At 40.5% G+C, this 24,835-nt stretch overlaps 3 protein-coding genes across 9 annotated transcripts in view; 1 reads left to right on the top strand and 2 right to left on the bottom strand.

The window, feature by feature from the left end:
• The window catches only part of LOC309814619 (uncharacterized protein), a 55,474-nt gene that overhangs the window by 14,555 nt on the left and 16,084 nt on the right, over positions 1-24,835 (bottom strand). Inside the window, exon 9 of the mRNA XM_082640612.1 lies at positions 766-1,008. Coding sequence (XP_082496738.1) covers positions 766-1,008 — 243 coding nt within the window. The remainder of the gene's footprint in view (positions 1-765; positions 1,009-24,835) is intronic.
• SERPINB3 (serpin family B member 3) overlaps positions 894-24,835 on the top strand; it is an 80,491-nt gene continuing 56,549 nt past the window's right edge. For all 5 annotated transcript variants that reach the window (XM_082640231.1, XM_082640227.1, XM_082640229.1 and 2 more), the window contains exons 1-2: positions 894-992; positions 1,904-2,039. The gene's annotated coding sequence lies outside the window, so the exon portion shown is untranslated. The remainder of the gene's footprint in view (positions 993-1,903; positions 2,040-24,835) is intronic.
• Positions 4,480-22,824, bottom strand: LOC309814401 (serpin B10). Of its 3 annotated transcripts, none has more exons than XM_082640233.1 (8): positions 22,689-22,824; positions 18,408-18,584; positions 16,511-16,579; positions 15,895-16,032; positions 13,915-14,032; positions 10,063-10,205; positions 8,396-8,551; positions 4,480-6,279 (listed from the first exon to the last, which is right to left on the bottom strand). In XM_082640233.1, the coding sequence occupies exons 2-8, from the start codon at positions 18,573-18,575 to the stop codon at positions 5,875-5,877; spliced, it is 1,197 nt and encodes a 398-aa protein (XP_082496359.1). In that variant the 5' UTR covers positions 18,576-18,584; positions 22,689-22,824; the 3' UTR covers positions 4,480-5,874. The 3 variants fall into 3 exon arrangements, with proteins under 3 accessions (XP_082496359.1, XP_082496360.1, XP_082496358.1); XM_082640234.1 differs by lacking the exon at positions 22,689-22,824 and adding an exon at positions 19,102-19,209; XM_082640232.1 differs by lacking the exon at positions 22,689-22,824 and adding an exon at positions 22,240-22,324 and having other exon boundaries at positions 4,481-6,279.

The following is a 24,835-nucleotide window of genomic DNA, read 5'->3' as shown; positions in this document are numbered from 1 at the left end:
CGGGGAGAACGCTTTTGTTTGCTTCACGTTGAGGGAAAGCAGCCCATAAAGAAAAACAGATGAAAGATGTTAAAGAAAAAAAAGAAAAAGAATGGAAGAAATACAGAAAGAAAAAAGGAGGGGAGGGACGTACGCGCAATAAGCTGGATCGCAGAGGGGACAGGGACTTGTGCTGGAGGTGGCATTGACCCAGCACCCCTGCGAACTTGCCCAAGGCTCCATGCAAACTCCGGGCGAGGCGGCAGGGGGCGCCACAGTCTTCCTGCGCACCCTGCGGTCCTCTCACTCACTACTCTCCCCAAAGCTCCCGCCCATCCATCTCCGGGAACCGCCGCTCAGGCTCGGGTTTCCGGCCGCGCCTTCATTGCCAGCAAATCACAGCGCAGCGCAGCGGCGGCGGCAGGCCGCGTAGCCCTCCCACTCCGGAGACCACCCTCTGACCCAGGGTGCGTCTGCGCACCGCGCACCTACGCTCGGGTCTCGGAGCCCGGTCCTTCGAGCCCCAGACCAAGCGGGCCGGGGGCCCAGGCTACGGCGGGGGCCAGGGCGACCCCAGCCCCGCAGCTCTCCTGCCCGGATACCTCCTGCCGTCGTTCCCCTAGTCCTCTCCTCCTCCTTTCCCAACGCCTGCGTCTGCCTCTGGCCTCCCTTCCTCCCTTCCTCGCCTCCTCGCCCCCTTCCTCCTTCCTCTCTCCGCCGGAACTCCAGACTAGAGACGGCCGCCGTGGGAACCTGAGGGCTCGGGAGCCCTCGCAGCCCTGGTACCTGGGAGATTCCAGCTGTTGCGGCGGCCGCTGCTCTTCCAGCTTGGTGGATGCTTCACGTCCGCTTTGCTTTCGGGCCGGCTTCCGGCGGTGACTCAGAGCACCGGGAGATGGTGCTGTTCTGCGCAATCTCGGACTCCGCACCCCCAGGCTGGACTTCCGGGCGGAGGCTGAGCCCCGCGCGCACCCTCCTGCCCCGGCCTGAGAGCAGACGGCTTGGCGGGGGAGGCAAGTAACCCGTCCCCTGAGGGTGTTTGGGGAAGACTTAGCCAATTGGGGCATTGGTTTGTTTTCCTGGGTTAGTACGCGTGTATGCTAGAGCAGCTTCAGAATCGGAACTCCACTTTGAAAATTAACTAAAAGCAAAACCAGAGGTTAAAGCTTCCTAAAGCCAGTGCTTTCCAAACTGTTTTGGTAGGACGTCCCATCAAAACAATTTTTGAGCATGCATCTCCACTATCGAATTTACATGTGCTTTATGCTAAATACTAATATATTATGCACGCTATAAAACACGTAAACAAAAATTTTTAAGATAAGGAAAACACTTTTATTAGAAGTACATTTTTGTGCTTACCAAAATTATTTTAAAATTTAATGAGATCAATGTCATTGAATATATGTTTGCCTGTTTTAATCTTAGTTTAAAGCTTTGAAGTACAGTAATTTGAAGACCTGGTTTAAGTTCAGTTTATTTCTAAACTTGGATTGATAGCTATCATAAGTAAAGGCTTCTCAGGAAATGGGTTGATTTAAAAATGGAATAAAGGCATCATTAGTTGTACTTACTAAACCCTGACATTTGATTTTCATCCACATACTAATTATGCAAAGATTTCTGGTTAAAATCTAACTGGTAAAAATCTCTTTATCCTCTTGAAAATCATTTGTTCTTGCAAACCAAAATTTTTAAACCGTCATATTTTAAATATTTTTGACAGTTTGAAGCCCACCAAATCTTTTCTTTTTGTAAGATTTTAATGAAGTTTAGAAAATTATGTTTCCAGGTTTTTAAGTGCCCAAATATGAAATTGTTAATATCTTTTTAGCAATAAAATTATATAATGGAAAATATCCATATAGATGTTCTCAAAATAATCAGTCTACACTCTCAAAAGCAGTTGATTTCTCATTCATAGGTAAGATGTACCTTTACCTAAAGGCAATCGACTATTTATTTTGAAGAATACTTGCTAGATTTTCTACGACTAATAAGCCATTTATGATCGCAGAAAAGTTCACCATTATTTGGAGCACCAGACTTTAAAAAAATATGTAAGTAATTAACCTCTTTTTTAAAGTACTTTGGTATGAAATAATAAGCAAGCCTCAGTGTTTTTCAAAAGCTATCGATGGTTGCTACACTGCTTATTAAAAAATATTGTAGGGCTTCCCTGGTGGCGCAGTGGTTGAGTGTCCGCCTGCCGATGCAGGGGACACGGGTTCGTGACCCGGTCCGGGAAGATCCCACATGCCGTGGAGCAGCTGGGCCCGTGAGCCATGGCCGCTGAGCCTGCGTGTCGGGAGCCTGTGCTCCACAGCGGGAGACACCACAACAGTGAGAGGCCCGCGTACTACAAAAAAAAAAAAATATATATATATATATAGTAAAAGTTCTGCTTTTTAATGTTCTAGGTTGTTGTTTTTAATCACAGTAATACCATCTGGTAGCATGCATCCTTTGCAATACCTTGCCCAAAGCAGACACCTGAGGACGCAACTCTCAAGCCTCTGCATTAAGAAACAGTGGGTCTAGTGCCTGTGCACAGGTTTAAAGAGCCAAGTTGAAGTTCAAATCCAAGTAACTATCCCTGACCCAAAAGTCTGTGCAGTTCAGCTTCTAGAGGGGAACTGAGAACGCTACTTAGGAGTCAGGTAAATGGAGACCCTCCAGTCTAGAGCATCACAGAACAATTTTGACGAGTATCCTTGCCATCTCAGGTTTACCCTGGGTCAGACAGTTCTTACTCTGAAAAAGCTTAAAGGAACCACAGCCCTGACACATCATTAACTAAACATGAATGGGATAAAGATCATATAGGGATTAGTTCTCCTTGTCTGACAGACAGTGGCAAAGGGAATATCTTTCCTCTTTCCTCCCAATAATGGAGGGGTGGCCCGTGGTCCCCTGCACTGGGCCTACCATATCTCCACCCCTTCTGTTTCAAGGAAAGTAGACTTCTTTCTTCTCTAGGACATGGTTCCATTAGTCGTCTCCTGTAACTTTAATCTCTTTTACGTCTTTGGAGTCTTCTTATCTCATAAATATACTCAGTCTCTCCCATATTAACACAAACGAATAAACACAAAGCCCCACAACTTCCTTACTTCTGTCCTCTAGCTAGTGCCCTGCTTTTCCATCCTTCCATTCACAGTCAAGTTTTTTTTAATAGTTTTGTTTTCCCTGGCAACAAAGGAAGTTAACAGACCGTGATTATTATCTATTGTTCTAAGGTCTGTTAACCTTCTAAAAAGATAGGCTATATACATTTGCACTAAGGGAGGAAAACAAATATCATCAGCAAATACTTTAAGCCTCATTATTGAAAAAGCCTGGGCATACACAGGTACGTGTGTCTCCAAGATGACTGCAGTTTATTTTGCGATCATTCCTTGCACTAACATCCACTTTGAGTCCGTTTCTCCCACGACTTTGTAAGCTCCATGACTCCAAGAGACTGGAGACCAGGGTCTGTTTTTGTTCAGAAGTGTAGACTTCCAGTAACTCTAATTCTCACAAAGGAACAAAGAGCACCAGTAAGAGTAGCTACGTAGGTAAATATGTATAAAAGACAGCATAAGTTTATCCTTGTTAGTAACTTTTCCTTCTATGTGATTTAAAAGATAGCTGCATAAAGCAATAATTATGAAACTGTTCATGGGCTTATAATTCATAAAGATGTATAGTTGTAGGACAATAATAACATAAAGCAAAGAAGAGGAAAAGGAGTGATACTGAAATAGAAAAAAAATTGGAGAAAATAAATAAATAAAATACAATAAGTCCTTAAAAAAAAAAAGTGTGGTCTTCATGCCCGGAATATCAACTGATACAGTGTAGATGCTCAGCAAACACTTTTTAAAAAAGAATGACTGCCTGAATGCATCTTACTAACCTGCAGTTTCTAGTATCATCCTTTTTTCCTCTTTTGTTTGTTTGAAAAATACTGTGTTTAATATTTTCTGATTGTCAGCCTCTGACACACAGTTACTCTGGTCTTCCTTTATCTTGGCTTGGTTTCCATGCTCCCCGTTCACTTGTTACATACTTTTCTTATGAGTCCACATGATACATAACACTTAAGGACTTTTAATTTAGTAGAACACAGACACGGGGGGATTTCTTTCATTCTTACTTAATGTGAGGTATTATGGATAGAGGCAAAATGTTTTATAATGATATGATAAATTGTCATATATATTATAATTTCCTATCTTTGCAGCTAAAGCATAGAATCATTTTTTTTTATTCTGTGATACCAAACCAAGATTTGATGCAGAAAATACATTTTCTTGTACTAGTTTATACACCATTCATGTCGGATCCATATCAGATCATATCTTTCACTTAGTAGATTAAAATGGAAAAAGCAGCCTAGAATGATAGACTCAATCTCTAAAATTAGAATTACAGTTGATGAGACTACCAATGAGCCATTGCATAAGAGCATTTTTAATAGAAATTTAAAAAACACAGCCAATTTTATGGAGATAAAGTTTTACTAAGGATATTTTCTTATAACTGACAAGACACATTTATATAAATTGGAAATCTACTCTTCTAGCTTAGGATTTTTAAAAGCAAGGATGTTAATGTGACAACTTTCACACGTAATAATTCTTTCCAATAATATTTTTATTTTGGAATAATTTTAAATTCACAGGAAAGTTACAAAGATAAAACAGGGAATTCCCATATACTTCTGACACAGTTTCCTCTAATGCTAGCTTTTAATATTACAGTGGAACATTTTTTTAAAACTAAGAAGCCAACGTTGGTACATTACTATTAACTAAACTCCAGATTTCATTGGATTTCACTAGTTTTTCCATTAATGTCAACATAAGTATTTTTAAAATAGCAGAAAAGGGGGATTTAATTTTACAGTGGTAATTTATGAACCCTCAGAGTAATAGTCTTGAGAAAATTCTTGTTTATCAATATATCACCTCTATAAAGATTTTTTTCTTCACTAAATGATGCATGTGAAAATAAGTGACAATGAAAATAATGACCAGGTAGTTCAAGCATTTTAAGGCATTTAATTGAATAACCGAATTTCTGAAATGTAACTAAAAGTCACATTTAGATAAAATGTTAAACCTAAATGTCCATAGACAGATGAATGAATAAAGAAGATGTGGCACATATATACAATGGAATATTACTCAGCCATAAAAAGGAACAAAATTGAATTATTTGTAATGAGGTGGATGGACCTAGTATCTGTCATACAGAGTGAAGTAAGTCAGAAAGAGAAAAGCAAATACCGTATGCTAACACATATATATGGAATCTAAAAGACGTACTGATGAACCTAGTGGCAGGGCAGGAATAAAGATGCAAACGTAGAGAATGGACTTGAGGACACAGGCGGGGAAAGGGAAGCTGGGATGAAGTGAGGGAGTGGCATGGACATATATACACTACCAAATGTAAAATAGATAGCTAGTGGGAAGCAGCCGCATAGCACAGGGAGATCAGCTCGGTGCTTTGTGACCACCTAGAGGGGTGGGATAGGGAGGGTGGGAGGGAGGCTCAAGAGGGAGGGGATATGGGGATATAGGTATACATATAGCTGATTCACTTTGTTGTACAGCAGAAACTAACACAACGTTGTAAAGCATTTATACTCCAATAAAGATGTAAAAAATAATAAAACTGAATGTCAGAAAGCAAAAAAAAAAGTTTAAAAAGTTAAATTTGCCATTCTCTCTAGCTATATAGGCATGATAGGATCACTAGAATATATTATTTCAAGATAATTTTGCTAATATGTGTTAAAAAGAGCCAGGCTATAAACTGGTTTTTATTATAATTGTGTTTTTCCATCATATGTGTATTTTTCACATTGTAAGATGCTCTTGTTTGATGAGAGAGATGCAGGGTTTAAGGGGAGCAGAATCTCCCGTAAAATAGAATGCTGTTGGTTTTGTTGTGCCTGATGAAGAAGAGGAACGGGTGGTCTGCCTTGAATTCAATGGAGGGGAGTTTAATTCGAAAACTCACCTCACTCCCAGTACCAGCCGCGGCCTCTGTACCTTGTTCATTTATTTCCACAAAAGACTTATGGAAAACTTCGGACAGGAATAGGTTTCTCTCCGTAGACATTCCTGAGAAATCTGCTTTGCTCTGGTTAAAGGCATCGCTCATCCCCATACTGCTCAGGGTTGACTTGAGATCATAGGTCTCTTCCAGCTTGAACTTGGGAAGATGCAGCTGCACGTCACACAGCTCCATCATGTCTGCGCTGGTCCACTCACTCAACGTCTCATAGGTGATGGCTTTTTCCAGCTACAGTTTGGAGCCAAGGAAGAAAGAGTCAGTAATTTCAAAGTGGAGTGAGAACTATTCGTTGAGTGAGACCTTTAGATATTATATAAGTGAATTATAGTCACTCCTATTACCAAAGGTAACAAAACACACACATTTGGAAATTCTTTGTTTATAATGAGGTCCTCCACACATCCTTGACATAATCCTTTTGCAGATTAATAGTTCTCAGGATATAGGTTTTCTAGATTAGACCTTGATCCGAAATGGAAGTACTTCTATGATAATATGCAAGACATCAACTACACATGCAAATACATCAATATAAATATACACTTAGGTGTTGTCAACACAAAAGCATATACTCTAGGACACGTTGTATGCCAGGGCACAAAAAAAACTTTAGTTTTATTAACATAGTAGACAATTCCTTGAAAACAAAATCTGAGATAAAATGTCTATAGTCTATAATCACGCCAGTATGAAACTAGTAACTATAAACTACGGAAAAAAAAGGAAAGAAAAACAAAAAATGGAAAATCCTCCAATCTTAAGAGTAATGACTTTTTTTTTTCCTTAACCTTTTGGCCGCACTGCTTGGCACGTGGGATCTTAGCTCCCTGATCAGGGATCAAACCCACACTCTCTGCACTGGAAGCGCAGCCTTAACCACTGGACCACCAGGAAGTCCCAAGAGTAATGACATTTTAAATAGTGGTTTTGAGGGTGCTTTTTCTCTTCTTTATATTTAAAATTTTTTAAACAATAAATATATATTATATACACATATGCGTACATATATATGATAAACAATGTTTGATTTTTTAAATAACATGTTTGTTTCAAAGCACATGCTTTTGCTACTTTAAGAATTTTCTAGATCCAAGTATTGCTATCAGTGACATATTTGTAAATTATGTGCAGTAAGTGACAATATCTTCAGGTCAGGAACCTGCACTTTTAAAAAGAAAGGCTTATCTTTTAAGGGTGTAACTCTAATGGTTTAGTATTCACACTTGGTCTTATTTCTACTATCCTCTCCAGTTTCACAAATTTTATGACACTATTTAGAAATCTTTCTGCACACTAGTAGGGTGGTGGAAACATAAAGAATCTGGCACACGAGAAATTAGGCACAGTGTAAGGAACGACAGAGCACTTATTGCATGAGAAGCTAGTGTTCAGTTTAGACAGGCGAATTGCTCAGAAATGTGGTCAGACCAAGGTCAGGCTTAAGAGAAGTTTAACAGATGAACAACTTAAATAATACTTGAAGATGCACTGATACAGACTATATCTCCTGAAGAGTGTTAACTTGATAAAAAAATGTTTTAAAAAATGTTTTAGAATCCATTTAATGTTTTTCTTCTTTTTGTTTGTTTTTGTTTTTGTTTTTGCGGTACGCAGGCCTCTCACTGTTGTGGCCTCTCCCATTGCGGAGCACAGGCTCCGAACGCGCAGGCTCAGCGGCCATGGCTCACGGGCCCAGCCACTCCATGGCATGTGGGATCTTCCCGGACCGGGTCACGAACCCGTGTCCCCTGCATCGGCAGGCGGACTCTCAACCACTGCGCCACCAGGGAAGCCCCCATTTAATGTTTTTAAACATATGTCTAAGGCTAGATTAATGCAAGTGATTAAAAAGTTAATTAGGTAAGTCCTATCGGAAGGAGAAGAAAGACCTATATTAACTGAAAGATTGTTATGATCAATCCACACAGCTTTGTGACTGACAGTAAATATCTCGATCTGTTGTTTGTGTGGTTGTTTGTGTGACTGCCCTCTCCTAAAGGTATCTATAGATTACTTAACCTTCCTGAGGGATAGTTATATCAACCTGACAAAGTTTTGTAAAGCTTAAATGATGTAAACATACAGTACCTAAGGCTCAAGGTACGTTGGTTGCCTTCCTCTGCAGAAATTAAAGAACTGGGAGATCGTGTCTTTATGTTTTTCCCAGGAGGGATAAACACTAGAACCCTCTTCATGTCAGACAGACTGATGTCTTTTTTTAAAGTTTTTTTCCATACAAATAAATGTATATGCAGAACAGACACAGACTCACAGATATAGAAAACAAACTTGTTACCAAAGGGGAGAGGAAAGAAGGTAGGGGTGAATAGGCTGATCCCTTTACCTGATCCAGCCCACTGATGTCTTCCGGCAGTAGTATGAGTAGGCTGAGGTCACGGCTCTCATAGAAGAGTTGAAGGCCTATGGCTTGTGGCTCTTCTATGTAAAATACTGGAAGCTTTTCTTTCATGAACATCATTTGCACTGGTTTGCTTGTAGTCTGTAGAATATATGTAGCAAAATCACTGGGGAGGTGTTCCACCAAATCCTTAATTCTTTAGCATCATTGGTTCCCAGTAGTCTGGGACACTGGCAAAGCTAGTGATCCTCTGCTAAATGCTGAATAAAATTATTCAAACCTTGTTTTCTGGAAATATGTGTTCTACTGGATAACATCATCGATAAATGATGTGGGAGTTTCTTTCTCTGACACTGTTACGGCATCCTCTATAAATCATGGCAAGCTGGATTCTACCAAACACTTAAAGGAGTCTTATGCAAACTATGTAAATGCCAATGATTCAGAAACTGAGTAAGGTGCATTTCACACACAAACATTTGTGGTTTTTGTTTTTGTGTGAGGGTATTTTAGTATCATAAAACTGAAATTCACTAAGAGAATGAAAAGACAAGCAATAAACTAGGAGATAAGAGTTTCAAAACACATAATTGATAAAGGACTGGTATCCAAAATTTGAAAAGAACTCTTAAAACTCAACAATTATGAGGCAAAGAACCCAATTTTAAAAACAGGCGAAAGATCTGAACTGATACCTCACCAAAGGCAGACCTACAGCATATGAAAAGATGTTCAATCTTATGTCCTTAGGGAATGGCAAATTAAAACAGTGAAGATACCACTACAGATCTAATTGAATGGCTAAAAGTTCAAAACACTGATAACATAAACTTCTAACGAGGGTGGAACTTACATTCTCTGCCAGTGAGAATGCAAAATGGAAGGCACGTTGGATGACAGTACGGTGGTTACTTACAAAGCTAAATACAGTCTTATCATGTGATCCAGCAACTGTGCTCCTGGGTAATTACGGAAATGAGTTTAAAACGTGTCCACACAAAATCTTGCATGCAAATGTTTATAGCAGTTTTAATCATAATTGCTAAAAACTGGAAGCAACCAAAATGCTCTTCAGTAAGGTGAACGGATAAACAAACTACTACATCCATACAATGGAATAGTATTCTGCAACAAAGTGAAATGATCTATCAAGCCATAAAAAGGCATGGAGGAACTTTAAATACATATCGCTAAGTGGAAGAAGACAGTCTGAAAAGGCTACATACTATGCAATTCTGATTATACGGCATTCCGAAAAAGGCAAAACTGGAGAGACCGTAAAAAGATCAGTGGTTGCCAGGGATTTAGAGGGAGAGATGAATGTTTGGAGCACAGAGCATTTTTAGGACAATGAAAGTATTCTGTATAATACTGTAATGGTAGATACATGACATGAATTTTTAGTAAAGCCAATGGTGAAACAAAAGCAGCAAGGACTGAGTAATAAAATATGTGAATAGTCTATTTTCAGAGAAAAAATAATGAAAGGGGAATTTCCAGGTAGGATGGAACTGGGGATTTTAGCACAGTCATCCCTGCCCTAGTAAGAGCCATAGTTTACAGGAGCATATAGTCAGAGAGAATAAATTTAAAATAGAATTCCCTTTGCAATGCCATGTAAAAATTCATACTGGTTATTAACAGGTTCCTACCTTGTTTATTCTGAAAGGCTTTTCTGTGGTATTTTGGACCAAGAATTGATGTTCCCAAATTCTTTTAAAGTAAAGGGCATTTACCAGAACCATTCTGGTTGCAGAATCCACAGCATCATCAGGTAGGAGATTCAGGATTTTTCCTAAAAGAGCAAAAGGACAGATTTCAAATGATATAGTTACATCCTGGTGAAGCGCCACACATAAAAATGATGATTATGAAATACCGTTAAATGATAACATCTTGTATCCACCAGTGATCCAAGCCAGGAAGTTAGTATTAATAGAATATTATTAACAGATCCTATTTAAATTTCATCTGTTGTTCCAATAAAGTCCTTTTTTTCCTGGACCAGAAATCAATCCAAGAGCTCAAGTTGCATTTAGTTGTCATTTCCTTTTAGTCCCCTTTAGTCTTTTTCTTTCATTCCTCATTCATTCTTTGTCATTCATGACCTTGATACTTTTGAAAAATATTTGTAGAATGCTCAATTCTCAGTTCAAGTTTGTCTGATGCTTCCTCAAGATATATTCAGGTTATAAATTTTTGTGAGAATATTACTTTTGTGGGCTGAATTGTGTCATCCAAAAAGATATGTTAAATCCTAACCTCCAGTCCCTGTGAGTGTGATCTTATTTTGAAACAGAGTCTTTGCAGATGCAGTCAAGTTAAAATGAAGTCATACTGGATTAGGGTGGGCTCTAATTCAATGACTGGTATTCTTATAAGAGGAGAGAAATTTGGACACAGACACACAGAGTGTGAAAACATGGAGACATAGGAGAGACAAAGAAGAAAGTTATGTATCAACAGAGGCAGAGATTGGAGAGATGTGTCTACAAGCCAAGGATTGCCAATAACCATCAGCAACTAGGAGACAGGCATGGAACGGTTTCTTCCCTGAAGCTTTCCAAGGGAGCAAGGCCCCTGCTAACACCTTAACTTCAGACTTGCAGCTTCCAGAACTATGAGAGAATATATTTCTATTGGTTTAAACCACACAGTTTGTGGTAATTTGTTATGGCAGCCCTAGGATTTACGGCATATTTGTATCATCACAGGAAGATCCGGACAGCTCTGTAATCTAGAGCAGCAGTCCTCAAAGTTTTTGGCACCAAGGACCGGTTTTGTGGAAGACAATTTTTCCACGGACCAGGGCCGGGAGTCGGGGTGTGGGGATGGGCGGGCGGGGATGGCTCAGGTGGTAATGCGAGCGACAGGGAGCGATGGGGAGCGGCAGATGAAGCTTCCTCACCTGCCCAACGCTCACCTCCTGCTGTGCGTGCCAGTTCCTAACAGGCCCAGGCCCGGGGGTTGGGGACCCCTGATCTAGAGAGATGGATCCTGTCATGCTCCTTGAATGTGTCAGCCTGTGCGGGGGAAGCACGGCAAGGATCCTTATGCAAACCGAGCTCATGCCTTGTCAGACAATGACTCTCCGCTCAGCTCAGAAAGGCTTTGCTGGGGCGAAAGATAGCAGATGAGTTGCTCCCTGCCTTCCTGTCTGTAGGGTCCCCACCTGTCTTCCAGAGAACAGAGTGGGCACAGGGTAGGAACTTGAGAGCTGAGATTTAGTTCAGCTCCAGCACTGTGCTTGCTCCTACTTCTACTACATTGAGTTTGCGTTGTATATTACAATGTGCTTTTGCTTATACAATCACATTTGATCCTCACGTGAACTGGAACAGTGCAAGGAATTCCCTTTCTGTAAATGCTAGCTAATCTGTAGTTCTCAAGACAGACTTACTTTTAGATGAATCCAAGTCAGGCATAAGTTAAGGATAATGGTCACTGTGGCCTCACTATGGCTTCTGAGTCACTACTTCAGTGAAAAAGGAACTGAGAATTTAGGGCTGCCAACTTCCTTAGTTCACTTCAATAAACATTTCTCTGAACAGCTACCCTGAGCAGGGCTGTTACCTGTTAGTGATTCAAAGCAGGAACTCAAATAAGGTAGTATTACTGTGCTTGGTGTCCTTGAGTTCAGTGGGGGAGGCAGGGACTTCAACTCCAGTGGCCATGAAGGGGCTGGGAGTGGCAGGGGAGGGGACCGTGTTTCGAATTGAAGGGACACATGAGCAAATGCATGGGGTCGTGAGGTAGCACAGGGAGTTCCAGGGACTCTGTGCCACTTCGAATTCCTGAGTATCAGCTTTGAGTCAGAGAATGACAAGAGTTGAAGTGGAGAGACAGACAAGACTTCACGGTCCTGTTGGACCTTCTACGTCAGTTTAGGCAGCTTGAATTCATCCTGTAGGACGTGGGGCACCGTGATGGATTTTGAGTACGTGGTCCACTTGGTCGAATTCCCATTTTAGGGAGGTCATTCTGATGGCTGAATGGAGGTGGCATTTGAGGGGAGCAAGATGAGAAACAGATTATTACATTAACACAGATAAATGATGACAAAGCCGAGAGCAGAGGAGGAAGAGACTGGAAAGGAAAGATGAACTGAGAAACACACAGGAGGAGGCAAAGGAAAGGGGAGAGTTTAGAGTACCTCTCGGACTTCTGATCTGGGCAAGTGTGTGGTAGCCACCCATCCGCCGGGATGGAGAATGAGTGCATGGAGAGGGCAAGGTGTGGATAAGCCGTTCTGAATATGACTTCAGTATGTCGAGTTTAAAGTATGTGGGACCTCTGCAAGCATATCTGGCAGGAATATACAAATGAACTCTGAAGTTTGGGGGGAGGGGGATTACCCAAACATTCCATGTTCGTTGCTGCAGAGCAAAGGCTTAACCATTAATATTCATTAGCGATTACACCTTTGGTATTTCTTTGTGAGATATAATGGACCATCAACAGACCTATCGATTGAAAAGGAAGCGTGGAATATTGAAATGAGTTCAGACTTCTGAGCTAAACTGATGTAGATTTCAGTCCTATTTCTGAAGCTTTAAATTATCTGATCTTGGTAACAGTTTCTCTAAAGCCTCAGCTTCCTCATTTCTAAAATAAGGATCATCATAAAAAACTGCTAAATCACCTATAAGAATCCCTCTACTATTCCCTTTTTAGAAATAGAATGCTTAAATTTTAGGTAGCATGTGGCTACCCAGCTAAAAACTACATTTTAAAGACCTTTATTACAGCAAGTCTGGGCAACCGACTATCCCGGTTTGCCTAGGACCGAGACATCTTCAGATACTAAAGCCAGGAAAGTCCCAGGCAAACTAGGACAAGTTGGTCACCAGAGCATAAAATGTGCCATGTATCCAAATTTGGGATATGAGTGGAACTGGTGTGTGTGAAAGTTTCAGGGCCTCCCCTTAAAAGCAAAGAGGCTTTATTTTCCCTATTTCCTGCTGACTGTAAAACTGACAACTGTAAGAATCACCTTAGACAAATATAAAAGCCATGTCTTGATGGCAGAGCTAACCCACAGTCGGGGTCTCTGGATCCCTTCATGGAACAGAATGCGTATCTACCTTGTGACTATTAGGTCAGAGATAAACTTCTATCCTATTAAGATATTGTATTTTGGGTCTCTTTGTTACATGGTTCATCAGCAGCTATTTTTCTTTAGAAACCGCAAGTGCAGCAGTATTCCAAAATTCCTTTTTTGCATTTTTCTGCCTTTTATCCCTGGAGTCCTCCTTGGAATTAGTGGAATCTGATCATTTTCTTGTCTACTTGGTAAAATGGTTGTCTCGTCTGTTTTAGATAAGATTTATTGCAAAAGCTATAAGTCAAAAATTATGGGCATGAATAAACCAAATGTTTTGAATATTTAGGATGTGTCCACAGTTCTATTTAAGAAACGCCTATACTTACACATAACACAAATTCAAAATAACAAAGCGATACTTGGAGAAAGCACGCTGCTCAGTACCTTGGAGAAGGCTTACCTTCAGTCTGGCTTTCAACCCAAGAGTTGATCTCCTTTCTGATTTGGTCAGAAGCTTCCATAAAGTTCACAGACTGTGGCTCTGAGCCAAAGTATGTTTTCACGTCTTGTAAATATTTCTGGAAGATACAGGTAAAATCTCCTTTTGTAGAATGTTTCCAGAATCGATAAACAGGTCTATTTAGATTATCCAAAAAAAACCAAACAAACCCAGCTAGATGGACGATTACAAACTGCCACCCTATTGCTCCCTCAATCTTTCCACACTCCAGCTTTGGTTAAAAACTAAACACCACCCTGTGTAAACTTAGCTGGGCACGGACAAGCCATGCAGAGCCACAGGTATGGAAGGAAGGCCCGTCTCCCACAGTTCCGGAGCGTCGACATCTTCGTCTGTTTTTATTCATCCTTGGGAAATGGGGCTGGGATGGAAAGCAGGACCATTCTAGGAATCCCAGGAGCGACTCCAGCCAAGGAGTACTGGGCTTTCTGTGGCAGAGATGGAGCCAGATTGAGAACCCTGGGTCTGGCAGCTGCCGTCTATGGACTCTAAACACCCAAGAGCCTGGGGAGGGCTTCTGAGGGAAACTACAGGCTGCCATAAAAACCGATTTCCAAGACCGGTCAAAGGTTTCGTCAGGTATTCTAAGGGAAAAAGCAGGCTTCTTCCTTCGGGCCGTTGACGCTACCCTCAGTGGCCATCATCCTAAGTGGGCTATAACCAAGGTTGCTGCTTAGGAGGGCTCCTGCCTTAAAACATAATTTATTCCCCAGGACAGCTGTGGCGTTCCTTCAGTTTATTACTTTATGGAGGAATTGTGTGCAGTTCAAAAGTGTTGAGTTAATTCAGCTTCCAGGCAGTGGTTTGTAGATTATGAAGTCTACGTTCTGTACAATTTATAATCCAGTAAAAAGAAAACGTAAACATTCTCGAGGTACCTACTCCTTGTCTTGACTCGTGGGTTCTGATCGACCACTCTGTGCACAGCTAGGCCTTGTGGATATTTTAAAAGACGCACCATTTTGTATCTCTGTGTGCTTCTTTTTACCAAGTGCCCACCCAGCTCAGTCATCTCTCCTACTTATGAATCAAACCTGAGTGCATGAGACTACCCGTAATAAACATGTCTTTAAGACTTCCCTTGGCTGCTTTTTCGCCTTTAGTAATAGCAAAGCCCAAGTTCTGAGCTCCCCGGAATTCACTGGGTATGGGCAGGGATAACACTGCTTGAAATCACAAGATAGCTTGACTTTTCCTGTTGCTATCCGTCTCCCTATTCAATTTCCTTACTCCTTACCCACTGGGCGCCTGGGTCCTCTGGCTTTCTTCTGAAGTGTGCCAAAGAATGTGATGGACAAACATGAAAGGAGTAAATGCTTGGCTTGGTTTGGAGTTGACTCCTCTGGGGAGCCCTTGCATCTGAACTGAGGATGAAGTCATGGTCTGCACTGTGGGTGTCTCAGCCATCAGAGCAGAAAAGTTGATTCAATTCCATGTTAAGAATCTTTCTTAAAGTGTCTGAAGTGAAGATGTGAAGTGACTTACCTGATCCCAAAGTCAACTTTGCCCTTGAGGGCACAGTCTCCTGCCACACTCCTATGGCCACACCACCCTCGGCTCCGTCAGACTCACCATATCCAGTTATTCTATATCTTTTGCTCTGTTTCCCATGAAACAAATGTTGGCCCAGGGATTATATAAACCACATTTCTATGAGCCTTCATGGGTTGTTCCTGGGGTGTACCCCTTTATTCTGGGCATAAAGATCTGATCACCAGAGTTGGTTTGAAATATGTGATTGGTTTCCTTTACAACTTGACACATTGGTCAGGCTAAATGATCGTTTATCAGAAACGCTGACCACATACTCCATGTACATTAAGATTGACCCTGGGATCCCTGGAGAAAAGTACAAAGAGTTTATTGATTGATCTCATGTGACTGTTCCCCATCAGCTTGAAATAAGATATTTGCACTTACATTGTGAAATGGATACGTTTTCTCCCCATAGATCCTGTTGGCTGTTTGAAGTATGCCAGCATTGCTGGGATTGTTGATTTCTGAGATAAGTGTCTGGAAATTAGAGCATATTTCTTCAGCCTTGCCTACACTGAATTCCTTTAAAAGAAAATAAATTGGTCAAATAAAAATGTTGAACAAGAACTAAGTGTATACGAACAACTTACAGTAAATGAAATGATAAAGTTGATGAAAAAAGGCCGAAATCGACTGTATGGTAGATAAAAAAATATTCTCTTTAGTATTATTAGTGCAGGAATGTAATAGCTGTTGGGACATCATTTTCTTCACACTTAGTATGCAGAAGTAAGACCAATGTTGAAAGAGTTCTCAGAAGTAAGAACAGTGTTGAAAGTAGAGTAGTTTTGAAGAGGAAGGAAAGGAAGAGATAAGGGAAAAGAACATTACCCTTCCATAAAGTGTAGACATTCTGCACTCTAAAAAATTTCCCATAATTTTAACATATATTTTAAAGAAAAGTTACCTATTAAAGGTTGCTTAATTTAGCCACTAAAATACATGTGCCAAAAGTGCTTTCTCCTTAATTATCAAATAGATATTGAAATATAAGACATACCATTTTCCTTTTCTTTTCAAAACTGTCAGGACAAGATTTGCTGTCCTGGTCTCTGCTAAACTGAAGAACCTGTAATTTCAATAAAAAGGCAATATGTGAGTGCACTTTGCAGAGATGTAATCATATGAAATACACATCGGCAACTACAAGCCATTTGTTCCTATAGATACAAAACATATAATTAATGAACCAAGGGAGCGCTGATTTGACTTAAATGGTGTATTACCTGACCTAATAAGAGTAAGCCAAGAGCTTCTTTTAAATAAATTTTTAAGTTGAATTTAAGTTGCTAGTCTCTTTATTTTAATACTTTTCATGGGACGTTGAGGATAATGTTGAGAATAGCCTTAGAGGTAAAATTCTCATGTTTTCCAAGTTTCATTTTTATCTATGATTGTTTTGAAAAGAAGCCTAGGTATTCAACTGAGACCATCACTTAGATAATTTAAGCAAATGCCACCATTGCCCCAGTTATCTGGAAAATTCAGGAATTTTAGTTGTTTTTTCTACTTAAGCACTTCAGTTTTCACTGCCTACCACCATCTGACGTATGGAGATAGAGTCATTGTCTTCACCCCAGCAATTCATGTGAAAGGTCACAGGAAGGATGTGGACATTGTGTTTCCCCTGAGAAAACAAAGCTATAATTCCATATCCTGCATGCATCCTGGACCCAGCTTACAGAAAGGAATAAAGTCTATTTTACCAAAGTTTGTGCTGACACATGGTGACAGACAGGAACCACTTGCCATAGGGAAGAAAAAGGGGAGGTGCCTAAGCAACTCGTTAGTCTCAATTGCAAACTGAAGCTGTTAATATTTCAGTGACATTGAAATAAAACAAGGGTAAGCAGCACCCAGCAATATATTTATATGGAGCGGAAGCAAATTGACGTTTATCTAAGATTGTCTATCACATTCATAGTTAAACCTTTTAATAATGAGCCAATTATTAACTAGCTGTGAACCAGGATTTTTCTGTGAACAAAGATTTTGTTGTTGCTATTTTTAAACCACACAATATCTTGTAAATTACGAGCATAAGGGGGATATCCTAGACCCAAACTGACAGAATATGTATTCTGCCTGTCTCATTCAGAACTGCTGGCTGCGCCCATTTCCATACTTGTCACAGAGGCCAGCCTCTTGGTGGAAATTCTGTCACTTGGCCTTTCAATCGTTGTATGATTTAGAGCTGAATTTACTCTCTTCTATTTTTATTTTTACTTAAAACACACACATATATTTTTATGTTTACACATGCATAGGTACAGATACACATATATATGGCTATTTGGTATGTTTTGCTCTGTAAGGCTACACACATACACATACACTCGCTATGATTTGAGGATGCTTACATCAAATTGATAATTGCTTATACAATAATCCTGTTTTGCTATTTTAATGCCCTTAATGGGCTCTTTAGATTCATCTAGACAACCAGGGACCAAACAAAGTAACAACCAAACAAAGCATGAGGAACAGGATTCACTTCATTTTTCTATTTTTTTCTTCAAGAAAATCCTTCTGAGATTAGAAAGATGATGACTAATACTATTATTTAAAGTATGAGCCATTACTTTCTTGAAATATTTTAATAATCAAAATAAAATTGTTTTTGGTGTTGAACCAAACTCGATAACCGCATCATCTCTCCATTTGATTTTGCCAGAGAACACAGGTTCTTAAACGGTATTCCTAGAAAGAGTTTTCAAATTGATTCACTTTCTCAGATTTCTTTTTATGGTCTAGAAAATTTATTTAAGTGTGTCTTTTATTTTGGAGGATGTGGTTGTAAAACGCGGGCTATTTGGATTTCAAGAGAGAAGTGAACAAAAGACAAGAAAAGCATTTCATTTTAAGGCAGCAGAGGATGGTCGACCTTGCTCACTCACCTGGGACATTTGGGCTGCAGTGGTGCCTTTGGTGCCCAAATACACCATGGCCAAGGAGGTTGAGATGCCCCAAGGAGAAAAAAAGATATTTTTACCCTCGGCAGATTCAGCTAGCGTTTTGCTAAGCTCCAGAGCAAATTGGTTGACAGATTTTGCTAGAGAGTCCATTGGGAAAATCTAAGAAAAATAAAGCAGAGTTAGAGAACATGTTAATAATCCTTTCCATTTATTTAACTTTTGTAAATGGACTTGTTGGCTTACATAATTATCTTTTTTAATTACCCTTCATTGAAATGACAAAAGAATGTATTATCCAATCTGATCATATATATATATATATATATATATATATAATATGTATATATACACTCATAAGGGCTGAATAAACTTTAGAAAAATTCCACTCCAACATTATTTTAAATATTTTAAAAATGAAGTCCAGAGAGTTTAAGAGAATTGGCTCAAATTGCAGAGTTAGTTCACACGAGAGAACAATTGGATTCTGGTTAGTTAGCGGCTCCCTGTTGAAAACGCCCGGGTATAAATGCCAGAGGAATCAGCCCAGTGCCTCACATGCCTCCTGACCTTACCCAGTAAATGAGGAATAATTATACCCCTTTTCAACTTTGTACTTTTTCTCACTGATCTTTCATCCATATTTTTATACTTTTTAACCTTCTTTATTCCTTCACACCTTGATTATGATATCCTGGTTCCTTTATCCTCCTTAATTCTCTTGAAATCCACCTCTGCTCCAGGTCTTCTTTTCCTTTGGAAGCTTTTTCTGAACTTGGGGGTTCACAGGAGCATGTCTTCCACCAAAGACCCATAAAATAGCTTTTGCCACCTGCTTGGAGCTTATCATACTGCTAGTTCTGTTTTCATAGATTCATATCTTTTCAACTCTAGGATACTTTCCTTGAGAGCAAAATTTTCTTACTCAGCTTTGCGCATCCAATAACACCCACCTCAGGACTTTGCACAAAATGAAAACTTACAAATACTTGTTTATTTCTTTTTTAGAGTGTTTATAGTTTGGGCTCTAGCCACCATTTTTTATCTATTTAAACTTGAAATCTTTCACAGTTTAGTGGAAATGCTTGTAGAGAAGTAGAGAACTCAGGACTTGCTTGCCTTTATTCTCACTCATGTGAGACCCTCTGAAACCAATCTTAACGAACAAAGGAACTCAAGCTTTCTCATTTTTAAAAATATTATGTTCAACTTCTAAATTTCACATCTAATTACCCTGATATTTTCATTTAAGTCTTTTTAGACTGGGTCTCTATCAAAGAAATAGTGAGTTCAATCTACTGTCATTTTATAGCCAAATAATTTCTCAAGCTGATTAAATGATTAAAAATAAACCAAATTCCTAAGCCTATAAACTCCCATTAGTGCCAGTGTTGTATAGAACTTGGTCTTGCACTGATACCACCTGGCCCTCAGAGAAACCTAGAATGAGAACTTTAGAAAGGTCAGAAGATCTCTCTAGTTCAATGGTTGAATCAAGGGAGAGGCATGTGTAAACAAAGTTTTGGTTTCATCATGACTTGGATTAAAGTGATACTGTTGAAATCTCTCCTAGTCATAGGCTTACACTTAACCAAACAGCTTCCCAGCCTCTAAATCATCCCTAGTCACAGCTCCCACCTATTTCAGAAGCTGATGATAATCCTAGGCTAACATTATTTTATTAAAGAAGAAAAGCAAGAACCTCTACTCTTGTAGCAATTCTACACCCTCATAAAATGTTCCAAACTTGTGTATAAGTATTTCCCTTGACAGATCCAATGCTGTCTTGGAAATAACCTCCCTATTTTCTTTACAGCTATATTCATTCAAATGATGCTTTGCTTACTGCCTGTATATTAAGCTTTATCTTTTAAGAACTCATGAATTCTTTCATATGGAAAATGCTTGGCTCCATGGCCAAAGCATAATCACTATGAAGGGAGGAGGGGAGAAACTACTATTTTAAGGCCGGGGATTTTTATCTTTCTACTTATGATTTATGGTTATTCTAAAGTTTAGTTACTTGTAACGAATCCCTGAAAACAATAACTCTCTCTAATGAAAAAGCTAATTTCTTGTGGAAAGTTAATATCCAGGTATCTTCAACTTCATTAATTCTCTCATTAATATCATTAAAATATCAGGTGTAGCCCAGACCATACAAGAAAAATAATTCCTGCCTTTAAAAAAAAGTATAGAAGTGCTATAAGCCAGCCAGTGCTGGGTAAAATTAACCCGGCAGTGAAAAGTGCTTTCTGAAAGATGCAGAATTTGGGGATGAGATTCTACATGAAATAATTTATCCATACAAGGGTTCAACAGTGATCTTTTCAGAAAAGCCTATAAATGTCTAGGTCAGAAGCCAACTATGCCCTTTTCAGAATGAACGGCTCTTTTGCAATTTTCAGAAGGTATATGGATATATCAGTTTACATACATATAAATATACATACATATGGAAAATATGGAAAATCTCAATCTGTAAAGGGGCTTAGCTAAAGAAATATGAAAATAAGAAAAGGATAGTATCACTCATCAATATGTCTCATCAAAGATACACATACTCGGGCTTCCCTGGTGGCGCAGTGGTTGAGAGTCCGCCTGCCAATGCAGGGGACACGGGTTCGTGCCCCGGTCCGGGAAGATCCCACGTCCCGCGGAGCGGCTGGGCCCGTGAGCCATGGCCGCTGAGCCTGCGCGTCCGGAGCCTGTGCTCCGCAACGGGAGAGGCCACAACAGTGAGAGGCCCGCGTACCGCCAAAAAAAAGAAAAAGATACACATACTCTTCGCGAATCAGAGTTGGAAAGAACCTTGGAATCCCTCTAGTCAAATGCTTCATTTTATCTGCTAGGAAACTGAGGCCCAGAGAGGTTAAATGTGCTGACTAACATGCACAGCTAACTAACAGCAGAGCTATCGCTGCAGTCCCACTCTCTGGACTCTAAATACAAATGCTTTTGTCATTATATGTTACTGTCTTTAAGGTTTTACGGTAAAAGGGAGGGATTGGGTGACGAAAGAGGATGAACAGGAGGAGGAAGAAAAGAGGGATGATGATGAGCTGGAGGAGGGAGCGGGAAGGACTCTCTTCCCCTTTTCCATTAGAGGACATCCAAGGCCTCCTGACTTTCTGATGATACTGATGATATTGCCTACTTGGTGGAGTTGTGCATATCAGAAAATGACCCCCCGAATCCGCAGCAATTCTATATTTACCTAAAGCCACTTCTGAGGGAATTAATAGTCTGGGAGGATTTATGATGAGCATGGAATGTAAGGTTAGGGACTTAGATTATTCCACGAAAGAGAAGAAAGCTAATGGCCCGTGGAATGGTAGCCAAGACACAAAGGTGTGCGTGGGCGGGAGGGTAGACAGTCAAATCATTAGTTCCCTACATTAGTGACCAAGCTCAAATTCATGTTGCCACGTCCACTCTTCTGAAGGGTTAGAAGGGATTCGGTTCAATACTTCTGAGAATACCCTATTTCTTTTTACCTGTGTTGACAGATACAAAGGTAGCAAAGCCAAAAATGTGACTGGAGAAAACTCCATTCATAGTTTCACGATTCACAATAAAACTATCTTTCTGACGTCTTTGGAAGTGAATGCTCTCTCCCGCTTAGCCCTCTTTCTAGTACCAACTTTGAAGCAGCTCAGGGTTCAATCTCTCAGACTTGCACAGAACTCCTGGGGGCTGGCCTTCATCTATTATTTCTGTTTTGTGGGAGTCTTAATAAATTGTTCTTTAGCTAGGTACTTCAACAAAGAAAGAAAACATAAACAAACATTTTAAAACAAAGAACTATTTACAATACCTTGTTTTCTTACACGGGAGCAGAATTGGCAACTGGTTCCTTTAGTAAGAGACCGTGACTGAGTTAAGTGACCTTTGACTGTAGAAATAATTTTTAAAACTTCTAGCACCACCCTTTCCTTAACCCCACCCTCTGATTCACTTTCACAAGCCTATACACTCTTTCTTTCAACTTCATCTTGGCCAGAAGCTCAAATAAAAAGAGATAGACAGGGTTTTGCCTGAATTACTTAATTACCCACATTTTCCATGTCTGTCTGCATGTACAGACTGGAATTCTAACAAATTGTAACTCACACTTCCCTGGCTTATGTTCTCTCGAGTCTGCCAACTGGCAGCAATTCGTGGTTTTCCCCGGTAGATTTATTTTTTCAATAACAACAGAAAGTTTTAAATTAGTAGAATAACAAAGGGCAAGGAAATGGAGAATATTATTGGTGAACTGTTTACCGTTAAAGTTGCTCATAAGGTGCTAGGCGAAGCATCCAAGAAATGTTTCTGTTCTTCTCATTTGGGTGTTGGTGTAGAACCCCGAGCACAACTCCAACTTGTCCCATGTCCACCGTCCCCACCCCAGGGACATGAGGTCTGGATCGATGTTTTAGACACAGTTACTGGGTCAAATGTGACTTCATCACTTTCTGCTTCTCTTCCGTTTCTCCCTGTGAATGTTCCTCCTTATTTATTAAAAAGGGAAAACTGTCTATAACAGGATGCAGGGCGTGGAGGAATGGTGACGGGGGTGAAGAGAGAGAGACGGGAATGGAGCACAGTCCAGCAGGGACTGAGCGAAAGGAGAATTATCTTTGTTAATAACCTATTTGTGTGTTTTTTCTTCACGCAGTTTCTGTTTTTCTCTTCATGGGGCACACGTGGTAAAGTGGCTCAGAGTTTAATAGTTGAATGTTGCTGTGGAACCCAGAGCAGAACGTTGCTTTGAATTTCCCTGGGGGATGCAACCTGTGGCTGCAAATTCCGTGGTGCCTGCCTGACATGGGCTGAGCAGATGTCATTATCCACAGGAAGCCTGCAGACTATTATTAGCTGAAAGTATCATATGGAGGCTCTAGATAGAGGGGCTGTCCATCTTGACGGCCAGTGGTCCACCAGAGAGTGACTTGGCCTGCATCACCGCACAGCTCTGGTCATTTATGTTACATTTAATGCATCAATATAGATTCTGGGGAACCGGCCAAGAAACTGTTTCATCTTCTCTAAAGACACAGACTAAAAGTTTTATTCATGTTTTCCCACAAACCTTCTTCAGATTGCTTTCCACTTACCTCTTGTTTAAAGTCTTTATATATTGATATATTGTTATGTTGATAAAATTTTGGTTTTGCATTATTTTGATGCCTGTTGGGAGGGGGCAGGGAAAGAGAAAGGAGTAATGGTATCCTAAGTGAACAATATAAGAATATCAGCATAGGGCTTCCCTGGTGGCGCAGTGGTTGAGAATCCGCCTGCCGATGCAGGGGACACAGGTTCGTACCCCGGTCCGGGAAGATCCCACATGCCGCGGAGCGGCTGGGCCTGTGAGCCATGGCCGCTGAGCCTGCGCGTCCGGAGCCTGTGCTCCGCAACGGGAGAGGCCACGACAGTGAGAGGCCCGCGTAACGCAAAAAAAAAAAAAAAAAAAAGAGAATATCAGCATAATTTTGCTTGTTTGTTTGTTTGTTGTTGTTAGTTATGGCCTGCCCTATGAATATTTAGCGATATGTACAGATGTTACTAATGGGGGTGGGGGGGTAAGAACTATATGATGGGCAACGGCAGGGGAGGGAGAGTTTTTGCTCTAGTCTTTTCATGATATTTGATGCTGAGATTGCATGAATTTATTAGGTATTCAAAATCTTTTAGAACCGAAAAAAGAACTCTAGGTACATCAATATTATTCAAATAGGAATCCAGAAGAAGAGAGTAAATAGAGTGGGGCTGAGAGAGTTGAGTGGATAATGGTTTTCTTATTCAGTCTGGGTTGACATAACAGAGCACCGCTGACTGGGTGGCTTAAACAACAAACATTCATTTTTCACAGCTCTGGAGGCTGCACGTCTGTGATTGGGTTCTTGCTGAGGGCTGTCTTCCTGGTTCACAGATGGTTGCCTACTTGTCTGTACTTGGTTGAGAGCTTTTGTTTTTTCATTTCCCTATAAAAACACTAATTACATCACGGGGACTTACCCTCATGACTAATTCTAATACTAATTACCTCCCCAAGGCCCCACCTACAAAGACCATCACATTGGGGATTAGGTGTTCAACATACGTGTTGAGGGAACAAACATTCAGGCCATAGCAACGGCTGAGAGTTTCCCAGAAATGAACCAAGGTACAAGTTTCCAGATGGAAAACATCTCCTGATGAACAAGATAAAATTTTAAAACAGTTTAAAAATACTCGTAATGCGGGCTTCCCTGGTGGCGCAGTGGTTGAGAGTCCGCCTGCCGATGCAGGGGACACGGCTTCGTGCCCCGGTCTGGGAAGATCCGACATGCCGCGGAGCGGCTGGGCCCGTGAGCCATGGCCACTGAGCCTGCGCGTCCGGAGCCTGTGCTCCGCAACGGGAGAGGCCACAGCAGTGAGAAGCCCGCGTA

This window comes from Mesoplodon mirus (assembly GCF_964341445.2).
Source record: "Mesoplodon mirus genome assembly, chromosome: 13".
Taxonomy (NCBI): Eukaryota; Metazoa; Chordata; class Mammalia; order Artiodactyla; family Ziphiidae; genus Mesoplodon; species Mesoplodon mirus.
This window is presented reverse-complemented; position numbering and strand designations above follow the sequence as displayed.